The 15,208-nt window shown below is 37.0% G+C and overlaps 1 protein-coding gene and 1 non-coding gene across 2 annotated transcripts in view; both read left to right on the top strand.

The window, feature by feature from the left end:
* The window catches only part of Alkbh8 (alkB homolog 8, tRNA methyltransferase), a 58,227-nt gene that overhangs the window by 13,418 nt on the left and 29,601 nt on the right, over positions 1 to 15,208 (top strand). The window contains exon 6 of the mRNA XM_051155866.1: positions 6,727 to 6,797. Coding sequence (XP_051011823.1) covers positions 6,727 to 6,797 — 71 coding nt within the window. The remainder of the gene's footprint in view (positions 1 to 6,726; positions 6,798 to 15,208) is intronic.
* On the top strand, positions 8,239 to 8,367 carry LOC127198792 (small nucleolar RNA SNORA24). The gene has a single exon (XR_007831840.1). It is a non-coding gene; the product is annotated as a small nucleolar RNA SNORA24 (small nucleolar RNA).

A 15,208-nucleotide genomic window follows, 5' to 3' on the forward strand; every position in this document is an offset into this window, starting at 1 on the left:
ATATATATATATATATATATATATATATATTTATAAATTTAATGGATTATGTTTTTGTTTTAGCTCACACTCATTTTTAGGTTGCCTTGCTTGTATTCAGTATCTGTATTGCTTCTTATCACTTGTAGTCTGAACCTCCTTCCCTTGAGAAACTTCCATTATAAAACATAATTAAATACTTTAGATGTTTAGTTACACTTTTAAATTGCTGCTGTGTTTTATGCTTGTTCTTGTTCCCCTCTCAACATGTTAGGGATGGAGTTGGAAGCTTGGAAAACAGAAAATGTAAAATGGAAGCTGGGCATGGTGGTGCACCTCTAATCCCAGCACTCAGGGAGACAGAGGCAGGTAGATCTCTTTGAGTTCATGACCAGCCTGTTCCAGCCACGGCTACACAGTTCTCGAAACCCTCTAAAAGACTCCACCCAGCAGGGGATAGGGACAGATATGGATACTCAAAACTGGACACTGGACAAAATGCTGAGAGTGTAAGGTGGCCCTGCCAGGCCACAGAGGAAGAGGTCATATGTAGTACAAGGGACACTATATAATCTAATGTCAGACATTAGGGGAGGAGGGATCCCCGTTCTCAGGACTAGGGGAGGGAGGGAAATGGAATGAGGGAGGGGATGGCCAAATCACTATGAATGTAACATTTTAGAACTCATGATTTGTAAAACTTGAAATAAACATCATTCCTGTCTTGTTGGGTCTAAATTTCTGAATAAAAGTCAATATCTATCTTATCTCAACTCTAATAATTTAACTTCTTTATCTTGATCTAAAAAGATCTTGTCCCCTAACCAACTAAACTTGATTGTAAAACTAAGCTATCTGGCCTTCAATGCCCATCAGATACTTGAGAAGGAGTTAAACTTAAGTGGAGGTTAGCAGCTTCCAAAATGAACCAATTGACTGAGGCAGTTTACTGCCTGAACAGTCACCCAACACTCTCTATAACATTGGAGCCTCATATTTGGGTTTCTGAACCCAATACATCTGCCAGACTTATTCGCAAGGCAGGAACTATTGAGGACTTAACCTGTCTTAGCAGAGTGTGGTCGTCGACTCTGCCTGCATCTAAGCTGCCCACCTTTGGGCAGAATTCTGTTTGTGGCAGGAGCAAAGACATTTTGCCCAGTGGCTGGTTTTTCACATTTGAAGCCATCTCCATAATGAGGCTCTTTGATGCTCATCATCTTTGAGGTTGGCTGGGTGTTGTCAGGAGTTAACTTGTCTTGTTGTCAGAGAAACTTTAGGATTATAGAATCATCTTTAAATGCCATATTCTGTATGTCTCTAAAGGCTTTTGAAGACCTTGTCTGTTTTATCTCATATATCGATAGAGTCAAATCTATCTGTTAGACTTAAGATATATATATATATATATATTCTTGTGCTAAAATCTGAAAATTATTTGACATGCCCATGTTTTGTATCAATATACTAAATTCTATACCAATGACTTAGACATAACCTTCATTATGAGTACAATTCAAGCCTTGAGTTAAGGAGTAGGTTCAATCATGTAGCTTTTGTTCTATCCTCCTTCTATGTTCCTATGTCTCCCTTTCTTCCTTTTCAGCTCCTATCTCCTAACCTGTGGATGAAAGATAGAGGAAAAGAGAGACATCCCTGAGTTCAGACTAATTTTTTTCTCTGTATAAGACCAATAATAACTTATGACCACCTCCTGATGAAAATAAGCATTTGTAGGCCAAGAGAGAAAACAGAAACCTACACGACCCCTCTTAGAGGGAATTGGACATCATTTCCTTAAGGTTTCTTCAGGTTGAATTGGGGTGAATAATGCCTTGGAAGAGGAAAAAAAAAAATGGGGAAAATGGTTATTAAGCAAGCCAGGCATTGCATTTGTGTTCTAGTTTCTAAATGTTGACAGATTCCAGGCTTGATAAAAGATTGAAATGGTGGTCCAAATTGGATCAGAAACTTTCTTAAATGCTGTCTGGAAAGCTGTCCAAATCTGATGGGTAACAGCAACAGAGGCATCTGGGGCTGGAGCTAGGAGGATGCAGGGTGTCAGCATCCAGCATGCTAAGAGGAATTAATCCTCTCAGGTCTGATCCAGCCTCAATGTCCAGTTCTTTTGTTCTGGAAACATAATTTCTCACAAGCATTATACAGTTCTAACACTATAATTGTGTGAGGTGTGTGGGATGCATATAACAATTAAAGCTAGTTTTTTGCTCATTGTATGAGCCTACCTAAGGTGTCTGCACATCTTCCTTCATACCGTACTAAGAGTGGCCTCTAGTAATAAGTCACATAGAATCTGTGGCCAACATGAAGCCTCTCTATGCATTTATATTCGTATCTCTGCCAGTCTGAGAGCTATTCCCATGTAGGGGGATTAGGAATATAAATTACCCGCTTGTTCTGCAGTTTGAATTCTTTACATCCCAATTGTACCCCCCTTACCCTTCCCCTCCCAATCCCACCCCCTCCCTCATCATCTCCCGATACCATCCCCTCTCTTGTCCCTTTTCCCTCCCTCTCCTAGTCCTTAGAAAGGGGAGCCCTCCTCCCCTAATGTCTGACCTTAGTTTATCTAGTGTCCCTGTACTATATACTACCTCTTCCTCTGTGGCCTGGTTGGGCCACCCCCTACACTCTCTGCACTCTTTCCACTGTCTAGCTTCAAATCTCTATAACTGTTCTATCCCCTGCTGGGTGGAGTCTCTCAGAGAATGTCTATATTTGGTTAAAATTCACATATAAGTGAGTATGTACCCTGTGTGTCTTTTTGGGTCTGGTTATCTCACTTAGTATGATCGTTTATAATTCCATCCATTTGCCTGCAAAATTAGAGATTTCTTTGTTTTTAATAGCTGAATAATATTCCATTGTGTAGGTGTACCACAGTTTCTTTATCCATTCTTCAGTTGAAGAACATCTCGGTTGTTTCTACGTTATGGCTATTACGAAGAAGGCTGCTATGAACATAGTTGAGCAAATGTCTTTGTTGTATGGTGGGGCATCTTTTGGGTATATGCCCAGGAGTGGTATAGCTGGGTCTTGGGGATAGAGTTATTCCCAATTTTCTGAGAAAGCACCATATTCCTTTCCAGAGTGGTTGAACAAGTTTTACTAGCACCAGCAGTGGAGGAGTGTTCCCCTTTTGCCACATCCTTGCCAGCATGTAATGCCATTCGAGTTACTGATTTTTGCCATAGGTGTGAGATGGAATCTCAAGGTTGTTTTGATTTGCATTTCTCTGATAACTAGGGATGTTGAGCATTTCTTTAAGTGTTTCTCAGCCATTCGATATTCCTCTATTGAGAATCCTCTGTTTAGCTCTGTAGCCCATTTTTCAATTGGATTATTTGGTTTCGTGTGTTTAATTTTTTTTTTTTTTTTGGTTCTTTATATATTTTCGATATTAGCCCTTTGTCAGATGTGGGGTTGGGAAAAATCTTTTCCCAATATGTGGGCTGTCATTTTGTTCTGTTGATAGTTTCTTCTGCTTTGCTGAAACTTTTTAGCCTCATGAGGTCCCATTTATTAATTGTTGATCTTAGAGCCTGAGCTGTTGGTGTTCTGTTCAGGAAGTTGTGTCCTGTGCCAATGAGCTCTAGGGTTCTACCCACTTTTTCTTCTAAAAGACTTAGTGTGAGTGGTTTTATGTTGAGGTCTTTAATGCACTTGGACGTTAGTTTCATACAGGGTGATAAATATGGATCTATTACCATTTTTTCTACAAGCAGACATCCAGTTGGACCAGCACCATTTGTTGAAGATGCTGTCTTTTTTCCATTGTATGGTTTTGGCTTCTTTGTCAAAAATCAAATGACCATATGTGTGTGGATGTATACCTGGGTCTTCAGTTTGATTCCATTGGTCAACTGGCTTATTTCTATACCAGTACCATGCAGTTTTTATTACTTTTGCTCTGTAGTATAGCTTGAGATCTGGGATGGAGATTCCTCCGTCAGCTCTTTTATTGTATAAGTTTGCTTTAGCAATCCTGGGTTTTTTGTTTTTCCATATGAAATAGAGAATTGATCTTTCCAGTTCTGTAAAATCTTGCATTGGTATTTTGATAGGGATTGCCTTCAATCTGTAGATTGCTTTAGGTAGAATTGTCATTTTTACTATGTTGATTCTTCAAATCCATGAGCATGGGAGATCTTTCCATTTTCTGATATGCTCTTCAGTTTCCTTCTGCAGAGACTTGTAATTTCTTTCATATATGTCTTTCACTTGCTTGGCTAGACTTATACCCAGATATTTTATATTGTTTGAGGCTATTGTGAAGAGAGAGGTTTCCCTAATTTCTTTCTCTGTCCATTTGTCATCTGTATACAGGAGGGCTACTGACTTTTTCGTGTTAATTTTGTATCCTGACACTTTGCTGAAGTTGTTTATCAAATGTAGGAGTTCTTTGGTAGAATTTTGAGGGTTGCTGATGTATATTATCATATCATCTGCAAACAGTGAAACTTTAACTTCTTCCTTTCCCATATGTATCCCCTTGATCTCCTTTAGCTGTCTTATTGGTCTAGCCAGGACTTCCAGTACTATATTGAAGAGAAATGGAGAGAGTGGGAAGCCTTGTCATGTCTCTGATTTCAGTGGGATTGACTTAAGTTTCTCTCCATTTAGCTTGATGTTGGCTATAGGCTTGCTGTATATTGATTTACTATGTTTAGGTATGTGCCTTGTATCCCCGATCTCTAAGACTTTTAACATGAAAGGGTGTTGGATTTTATTGGATGCTTTTTCCCCATCTAAGGAGATGATCGTGTGCTTTTTTTTTCCCTTCAGTTTGTTTATATGGTTGATTACGTTGATGAATTTCCTTATATTGGACCACCCCTGCATGCCTGGAATGAAGCCTACTTGGTCAAGATGGATGAGATTTTTGATGTAATCTTGCATTCAGTTTGCCAGAATTTTATTGAGTATTTTTGCATCTATATTCATAAGGGAGATTGGTCTAAAATTGTCTTTCTTTGTTTGGTCTTTGTGTGCCTTAGGTATTAAGGTGACTGTAGCTTCATAGAATGGGTTTGGTTGTGTTCCTTCTGTTTCTATTTTGTGGAATAGTTTGAGGAGCATTGGTACTAGTTCTTTGAAGGTCTGGTAGAATTCTTTGATGAATCCATCTGGCCCAGGGCTCTTTTTGGTTGGGAGACTTTTGATGACTGCTTCCATATCCTTAGGGGATATAAGACTGTTTAATTTGTTTGCCTGATCTTGATTCAACTTTGGAAAGTGGAATTTATCAAGGAAATTGTCCATCTCCTTTAGATTTTCAATTTTTGTGGCATTTTATGCTTTTAAAGTAAGACCTAATGATTTTTTGGATTTCTTGGATGTTTGGGGCACCAATTTTTCTGATTTAATATTTTCTTTGAGAGATGTATCAATTTCTTCTATTGTATGTTCAGGACCTGAGATTCTTTACTCCGTGTGTTGGATTCTGTTGGTTATACTTGTCTGTTGGATTCCTGCTTCTTTTCCTTAATCACTCCATTTAGCAGTTTTTCTCAATTTGTGATCTTTTTTATTGTCTAATTCTGTTTTCATGTCTTGAACTGTTTTATTTAACTTCTTCGCCTGTTTGCTTGTGGTTTCTTATTTTTCCTGGATGGCCTCTGTTTGTATTTTCCTGGAATTCTTAGAAGGATCTATTCATTTCCTCTTTATAGTTTTCAAATAACTGTATAAGCAACATTTTGAAGTCATTTTCCTGTGATTCCACTACATTAGTGTATCTGTTGGTTTCTGGGTTTTCTGTTGGATTTTGTTATTTGACCTCTTATTCTTTCCTTTACACATCTGCTGAGAAAGCTTGGACTTTCTGAGCTGGTAGTCACATGGATGAGTACCTTTGGGAGGCAACTGCTTCCTCTACTGGCTTGACAGACTCTGTCTTCCTGGATCCATATTTGTCTAAGCTCTGCCACCTAGGGTCCGTGGTTTTGTAGGGTTCCTCTGGCTACTTGTGCTCCTCTGAGGAATCAACCATACAGTAGACCTGTGATTTGGATGCCAGATGCTGTGTGGCTTCTGCTTTGTTAATCCTTTGTTCTGCTGCAGGGCCACTCTGCCTCAGTTCTCTAAAGAGTGCAGTGTGCTCAGAGTTTGTGATTCCCAACCCTGTGGGAAGACCAACCAGGTTGGGGGGGGGGGGTAGGGCTTTCTTTTTATCTTCATTATTTGTTTAGACTGAGGAGCCCCCAAGCCTGCATTTTGGAACGTGCCTCGCTGGTTCTCTCACCTGCTTTGCTGCACTGAGCCATCCTGCTGATAGCCACTGTTGCTACCAGCTCTTTGCAGCCTGCCCTTGAACCAAGGCGCAGGACTCCATTGTCCATCACCCTCAGCCGTTCGCAGCGCGTTGCAGCCCCTGTCCATCACCACTGCCTGCCTGAGAATCCCAGTGTTAAAAGGGGAAAAGGACTAGTATTTGTCGTCCGCATTGTGCTCATGTGCTATAATGAAAAGTGTCCTATTTAAGCAGTGACTCCTGAGCCTTGATTTTATAGTGAAGCCTCAGTTTCATTTTATCTCGAAGTTGAGGTATTCTGTTTCAGATTTAGTTACATTTGCTGAGTCATATTTATTGTTTCCCTTTAACTAAATTATAGAACCTTCTTGAGAGCAAACAATCTTTTCATTGTACTTATATGAGGCTACGTGTGTGCACAGTCTAAACCTACAATGGACAATGAAGTGATGTTGTCATGTTTTCTATCTCAGGAATTCCTGCACATATTGACACACATTCTGCATTTGAGGATGAGATCGTTTCTCTCAGTTTGGGGTCAGCGGTAAGTGTGGTGCTGAAGTATTTTATAAATCAGCTCTTAGCATTTTTTTACCATGTACATTGCCCCTCCCCCTTTGTGGGACTATCTACATTCTAATAAAAATAAATTCAGATGTTTAGGTGGAGAGGACATTGTTAACACTTCAATTCTTTACAGAGTGGGAAATTTTCACAGCCTCTCTTTTTAGATGTCTGAAGCTTTACCTTATAGCTCATCAGCTGCCCGGAAATATCTATACATTTATTTATACATTTCACATTAGCAGTTACATGAAATCAAGATTTTCTCTGGTGCAGTTTGGCCAACTTTTGACCACCTTTGTGACATTGCCTCCTTATGGGAAAAGATAGTAGTGGACAAAAGGATGTAGGATAATGCTCCTTCCTTCCTCAGTTCATTTATCCTTTTGTTAGTTTGTTTATTTTTGCTGTTGTTTAGACAGCCTTGAGCTCCCTTTGTAGAAAAAGCTGGCCTGAAAGTCAGAAAGATCCATTTGTCTCTGCTTCCTGAATGATAGGAGTAAAAGTATGTGCCCTCAGACCTAGCCACGTGGTGGACGTTTTTATTTAGGTAACCACAGTCAGACCTTTCAGAAACTTTAGCGGAGGATCTTTTCTGGCCCTCCAGCTGAAGAAGAGGCCCATGTTTATTCAATGCTCTGTTTATTAGTTACACATTGCTTGAGCTGCTAAATATGCAGAGCCATGATTTAAAATGGTGAATGTAGCATCCTCAAGGTCCTAGTGACTAAGCCCCATCCCCAGACTACTCTGACAGCCAGGCTCACCTCCTTGAGCCATTTAAGTGGCCAGGCCTCACAACACACACTATTCTAATGCTCTTCACCTCAATTTCCAGCCCCTGGAGATGCAGGTAGTCAGGCTCTGCCCTACAAAATCCCATCAATTCCTAAGTTTGCCCCAATATCAGCAATGAATCTCACCAATCCTGCATTGGTTACAGATAAGGCCACAGAAGTCCAACAGTCCCTTAGCATGCCCCAAGTGTGGTCCACAAAATCCCACCAATCCTAGACTCATTTCAGATTATCATGCTAATCAAAATAAGGTTCTGAAGCTGAGATTTTATTTTTTCTATCATAACATGGGATTAATAACATTACTTTCCTTACCTAAGGGTTATGGTGGGAAGAAACCGAGCTAATCTTGTGAAAATGGTTTTCAAACTTAGAGCCATCCATATAGGTAAAGACCCAAGAGGGCTTGTCCACAGCAAGTCCTTGCTTTAAGCCTTTATTTTGGTGGAAACAAATGCCCGTGTCCCCAATATCTAGAAGCAAGTTTTCTCTCATCCTTGGCATCTTCAGTTATTTCAAGAAAATTTTTATAATTCTGTACCAAGAATCCACATATGAAATTAACAAGATGGTTTTATCGTTTCAAGCAAACATTATTGATTCTTTAACTACATCATCAAGATGATCACAAAAATACAGCAAAGGTTTGCTATGACAGCTTCCTTTTTTAGCCACTGAAGAACAGATGCTTGTTTATTGGCAGAACTGTCACCATTTAATTGGTATAAGATTCTGACTTGCACAGTAACCTTTTTCACTGTGAATAAATTGTGCAGTTTCAGATTATTGGGTATACTTCTCTAAGTTAACATGACAATGTTTCAGTTCCTAATGAATAGTGTATAGTTGCCTATACAAGAGTGTACAGGGTCCTTAGCATACCTAAAACAGCCTCTATATTGTATACTGTTTAGTTGCCTATTGACTAGTGTACTGTCTCTATATCAGCTTCCTGTCTCTCGAATGAGAGTTTTTTTCTTTTGTAGCATTTTTTGGTTTTGTTTGTTTGTTTATGCCATTGTTTTATCTTTTTTCCTCCCACCTAAAATCCAAGAGGATATATTTATATTATGTTTTCTCCTTTCTTGGGAAATTTTTAAGATCACTTTTAATTTTTAAGTGTTTTAACTCAAGGTGTTCTGTAAGGTTCTTTGTCATATTAATCTAGGTCTTATTTCAATAACTCAGTTACTATTATAACTCTATTTTACTTAAAAGTCTTACAATATTTCTAAAAACTGTGGTGTTGGTCAGAAAAAATGTCGTTAGATGTGCTAGCTCATACATTAAGCACTCAAGAGGCTAAAACAGGAAGATTACCATGAATTTAGGTAGAGCTGGTATATAGAATGAGACTATGTTACCAAACCAAACCCAACCCAAGCTAAACAAAACTGGAGACAGTAGTATACATCTTATAGAGAACAAAACAGTAATCTTTTTTCAGAGCTATTTGTATTGCTTCTACAGTTAAATTGTGGTCATCTTAAATGCTTTTGTGCCTCTAAAAGTGCTTCACACATATATACATACATTTCTTGATATGTATTCATGTGAGGATACTTTTAGCTGCAAGTAAGAATGAAAACAATTAGACAGTGAACTAAATTGGTATCTCAAATAACAAGATGCATTTTGAAGGCTAGTTCATGCTCTGTTGCCTAAGGTCTAGCTTAGTGAGATAAAAGCAACAGGTAGGATGCATCAGGACATGTGAAAATTGTAGACTTCTTGTATAGTTTCATTCAAGCCTTCCTTTACCATTGGTTTGCTCTGTTAGAAATTGAAGCCTCTCTTTTCTGGTCAAATGTATTTTGAATCAGGCCTTTACCATGAACTCCCTTGTGATAATGAGCTACGAACGTTGGGCAGATAATCAGTTCAGAAAATGCCATAGGGGCTCAGTCAGGTGAAGATGCCCATGAGCATTTAATGTGCAAAACATGTACCAAGTTATTATAAATTAAAATATGACCAAAGCATAACTTGAAAAATGAAAATAAAAATTATAGAGATGATTAAATAGCTTTCCTTTTAACAGTAGTTTGTATCATAACTACTACTTTTAAATCAATACAATATAGACTTTTTCTTGATACTCATTTTCTCATAAAATATGACAACATAGTAAAAAAAATCCTTTGCCTTTTACAGCTTTATTCTCAAAAGCACTTTCTGTACATACGAATTGAAGTTTTTAGCAGTTTTTTGGTTTCTTGTTTGTTTGTTGGGGCAATGTTTTATACTGTAGTGCAAGCTGTCATAGAACTCACTAGGCCAGACTGGCTTTGAATTAGTGGTAATCTACCTGCCTCAACATCTTAGTGCTTAGATTACAGATGTGAGCTAGCTTACTGGCTTTCCAGAAGTCTGTCTTAGCTCTCTGATATTCCTACCACATTGAGAAGTGATAATTATGCCCTGATTGCTAGATTTTCAAATTTCAAGTATGTTGCCAATGATTTAAATAATTCTTAGACACCCCTTTTGTCAACTTTAGAAAGTCTTATAGTAGTCTATGATTGAATTTGATTTTAATTTGCTTATATTTGCAATACCTTAGCTACTATTTTTGACATCAACATTCAGTAAAAGACTATCAAAGTAGGCAGGGATAATAGCTGGTATTGAACATAGAGAAATCTTTGAGGCCTGGAAAGATGGATCAGCCATTAAAGGCTAGGCTCACAACCAAAAATATAAGAGAAATCTTTGGATCATTACTAATTTTATAAAATTGGTTCATCAGCAAATATTTCCTCTTTTTTCCCCCAGTGCTGGGCACTGAGGTCAATAATTCTCACATGACATAGTTCTTTATTAAAGAGATACATCCCCAGACCCATTAGTAAATATTCCTCATTATATGACCTTTGTAGTCCAGTGGGGTTGAATAATCAGATACATGGATAATGAAGTCTCCATCTACTGAATGTCCACTAGGGGGTTACATCCATTGTTTTACTATGTTTCATTACATTCTGTGCTTGAGCACAAACTGACAAAATACACTAGGATATTTTCTTGATACAACTTAAGACAACTGGATATTGACTTCCTTTCTAGCCTCATATACAGCCTTCAGTATTTGCATGTATAAGCTGTTTTAACAGACATAGAAGCCAAACAATCTCATTTTTATTATTCTCAGGTTCAACTTGCCTAAATCATGATCATTGTCAGTCACTTGCCACCACTTCCGTTATCCTATACATAATAAAACTAGATCTCTGTTCCCTCTGGTTTTGCATTCTAGGTCATGATCACTTTAGAATCTGCAAACGTTCTTGATATGTATTTTAAGGATTCTACTTCTTTGTAGTGCTGGGATTTGAACTCCGGGTCTCACTCATGCTAAGCTATACTACTGAGCTATGTCCAGGGCCCTATACCTTTGTTCTGAATTATTGTTTATTGCATTCCATGCTTTCTTTTGAACCAACTTTAAGTAAAGGAGTTTAATACAAATCAGCTCATAAATGTTTCCCACACTCAACTGAACACATGAAGCCATCGTCACTTACTTTTTCTTAGGCACTGTTTCCCTCAGGAATATGAGAAAAAGGAAAATGTTTCTAGCCTAAATTTTCTACAGTCTGGTGTTAGACCAGAATATCTAATGTTCTAAATGCATTTTAGCTTATTTTTCTCAAAATGCTAATGCAGTGGTTCTCAACCTTCCTAATGCAGTAACTCTTTATTACAGTTCCACATGTTGTAGGAACCCCCAACCATAAGATTATTTTCTTTGCTACTTCATAAAGGTAATTATGCTACTATTATTAATTATTATAGTGTTAAGGGGTTGTTTGACCCCCAAAGGAATAGTAACCCACAGATTGAAAAACTAATGTGCTAATGCTCTTTATTTCTTTTTTTTTTTTTTTTTTTTTTTTTTTTTTTTAGCCTTTGAAGGTAACTTTGCCGTTTTTCAAGATTTTTCCTTTCATCTTTTGTTTTTTACAGTTATGTTTTGATGGATTTGTTTTTTACAGTTATGTTTTGATGGATTTGTTCCCTCAATAATGATGGGTTTGTCAATTCTATGTTTGGGCTGTTGCGTTTACTGAATCTGTGGGCTAGTTTTATCCATCATTTTTATACAATTGTTAGGTGCTGTCTCTTCACCCTTCCTCTATACTCTTTATTTTCACTTCTTCTCTTTTTGTGTATCTAATCTCTCTACACTTTTCACAAGCAACCAAGTAGTTGTTTATGTTAACAGATTTTAAAATTTGTTAATCTGTGTATATATAAGTGTGAGTGCAGGTCACAGCATGTATAATAGAGAAGTATACATGTGAATTCAGAAGATAATTCTTAAAAATTGAGGATCAGTCATGTCTAATTTATAATTAGATTCATTCATTGATGTCATCATTTGTTGTAGTGTTTTTCTGTTTTGGAAGATCTTTTTGGTGTTTTTTTTTTTTCTCTTTCTGTTTTCTGGGAAAGTGTCTAAGCTTAGTACCTGGATACTTAGCATATGGATACTTGAACATGTGAGCATCCTTGTTTTATAGCTAGAGTTTGTTATTTAAGTTGTAGTGGTTCTTGTGGTTCATTTTGCCTCCTTCTAGGTTATCTTTATCCAGAACAAACAATGTCACTTATTCTGACTCAGAATATTTGAGATGATGGTGAATTTTCTATATTTATACAAAGCTCATAGGTATTTTGTCAGTTATGTTATTTGTTGGAATAATGGGCCATTCAGTTAGAAAATGCTTAAATGCTATATAACATCTCAAAGGAATTTTTTGTGAGTTTTTTTTTTTTTTAATGTGTATGGGTGCTTTGGTTGTATATTTGTGCACCATATTCATGCAGTGCCTGTGGAGGATAGATCTATCAGATCTTCTGGAAATAATTATGAATGGTTGTACGCTATGTGGGTGCTGGAAATTGAACCTGGATCTTCCGGAAAAGTAATCAGTGCTCTTATGTACTGATCCATCTCCCTAGCACCATCCATTTATATTCTATGAGGCCAAAAACAAGAATAAAGTAGAGTAAGCTGCAAATGGCAGTTTTAAACATCATTTAATTAATTTTCCAACATAGAATTAGAAATTAGAAAGGTAAAGAATGCCTATGTGATGTTCTTCCAGTCTTTATATGGTGGGACTGAGGGTAGGCTGAGAACTAACCAGACAAGCCAAAGACTTGAGTTTCAGCTCATCCTCATTTATAAATTAATGGCCTGAAACTAGTCTTCAACAAAATGTTTTAGAAGTGTAGTGGCTAGGACAAAGTGATCATTTACATTAGTAGTAAGTACTCTTTACACTCCAAATTATACTCCGCATAACCTTGGGCTATTGGTTACTCAGTTTTCTTACTTGAAATATGGGTTGTGTATGTCATGACAGATGTTTTCAAGTTGAGTAGTCCCAGTTATGCTTCTTGTGATTCTAACTATTTGGTTAAATTGGAGTTTCTGTTTTAGAAAACCCTTGCCTTCCTTTGATGCTGTAGATGGTGTTTTAATTTCATAAATTAAACGTATGGTGTATTTGTAAAATGCTGAGTGTTGGCCATAAATTGTAACCTTTAGGTAAGAGAGAGCCTGCCCATTGCAATCTTTGACACTTGGCACAATTACTGATAAGTATTTCCTTTTTTTTTTTTTTTTTAAAGATTCATTTTTTAAATTTTATTTATTTTTTTTAATTTTTGATTTTTTTTATGAATTTATTCTTGTTACATCTCAATGTTTATCCCATCCCTTGTATCTTCCTATTCTTCCCTCCTCCCCCCCATTTTCCCATTATTCCCCTCCCCTATGACTGTTCCTGAGAGGGATTACCTCCCCCTATATATGCTCATAGGGTATCAAGTCTCTTCTTGGCAACCTGCTGTCCTTCCTCTGAGTGCCACCAGGTCTCCCCCTCCAGGGGACATGGTCAAATGTGAGGCACCAGAGTACGTGAGAAAGTCATATCCCACTCTCCACTCAACTGTGGAGAATGTTCTGACCGTTGGCTAGATCTGGGTAGGGTATGATAAGTATTTCTTGATGAGTGAATTGGAATTTCATCTTCTAGAATGTTTCGCTATCACAGCATGGGATTTCATTTAATCAACAGATGATCATCTCTAATAAAATAAAAATTTTGTTCATTGTTTTGTTCTATCGTTTGTACCTTAGCTTAACTTCAGAAGATTAAAAACTACATACATTGGTTTAAAGTAAGCCATGGTGGGTTTCCCCCCTTTCTCTCAACAATTTATTATAAGCACTTTCATACAATGGAGTTGAAAGAATTGTAAACACACCTAAACCTGCTCACTAGATCCACAATTAACATTTTAATATATTTGCTTTAGTCAAATATTGTTCTCTCTCTCCATCAGTATATACATTTCAAGTCAGTCATAAATAGGTGCACTTCATCTGTAATAACCAGATATATATATAGTGTTTATAACTAGAGTAATTTTAAAATATGACTAAATGAAACTATGTGGACATTTGAGAAAGAATGTAGAAAGTTAAATACAGTCACCTCACTTTACTTAGATTGAAACAAAGGGAAAGAAGTGTAGACTTGTCTAATTCTTCATTATTTATAGATAGTTTTTATGTATATTATCTAGATAGGTCAGTATTATTATCCAGAATAACAGTGATATTTAGTGACATTTATAAATATTCCTCTTTTCCAGCTATTGTGCTGTATTCATATTCAAGACGGATAATACTAAATTCTCCTTATCATACTTATATTTTCTGATCATATTTTATTTTTTATATAGGTTGATTTATTCACTCAAAAATTTTTTTTCAGTTCTGTGCTATGTTCTTTAAATTCCCACTCATTAGCTACTGCTGTCTATAATCTGAAATCCCTGGTATTTGATGGCTTCCTAAGTCAGAATATCTTCTTAGGTATTGTATTTTTACAAGGCCATTTAGAATATTTGAATGTAACTCAGTGAAAGTTATTCTGTTTTCTTTGCTCATCTGTTAGTATCTAATTCCAGTGTGTTATATGGCTTTCAGAGTACCACGTAGATTAAATGAGACTCTGAATCTAATAATTATTTTCCCCTTAGATTATTGCTTATTAACATTCTATTGATAATAAAATATGCTGCTTTTCTGTATTTGCTACATGCCAAACACCATGGTTTATATCCGTTACTCATTATTTAATTCATGCAACAATCCTATGAAGATGAAGAAAACCAGGGTGTGAGGAGGCTCACTGACTGTTAAATATAGCCTCTAAACTGAAGAACCAGACTAGTAGTAGTGTTTCCACTATGGAATCCTGTGTCACACTGCCTTAGTGTTTCCCATGCTCTAAATCTCACAACCACCAGCCTTATAGTTTCCTGAGTATGAGTCCTAGAAATAGGGAATTCTGAACTTCCCTTCACATTTGCCCAGTCTGGATCTCAATACATAAGTTTGCTACCCCAGTTGTTCACCTGTCTTTATTGTACTGTATTAGAGGAAGATGTAGCTTTCTCATCTGTTAATGTAGAAATAAAGTCTGCATAAATGAATTATCCTTAATCCTTGTAGTGTATGAAACTAGACTCAGTATTAACCTTTCTTGGTAATAACTTTTCCACTCTTGGTCTT

This window comes from Acomys russatus, chromosome 14 (genome assembly GCF_903995435.1).
Source record: "Acomys russatus chromosome 14, mAcoRus1.1, whole genome shotgun sequence".
In the NCBI taxonomy this organism is placed as follows: Eukaryota; Metazoa; Chordata; class Mammalia; order Rodentia; family Muridae; genus Acomys; species Acomys russatus.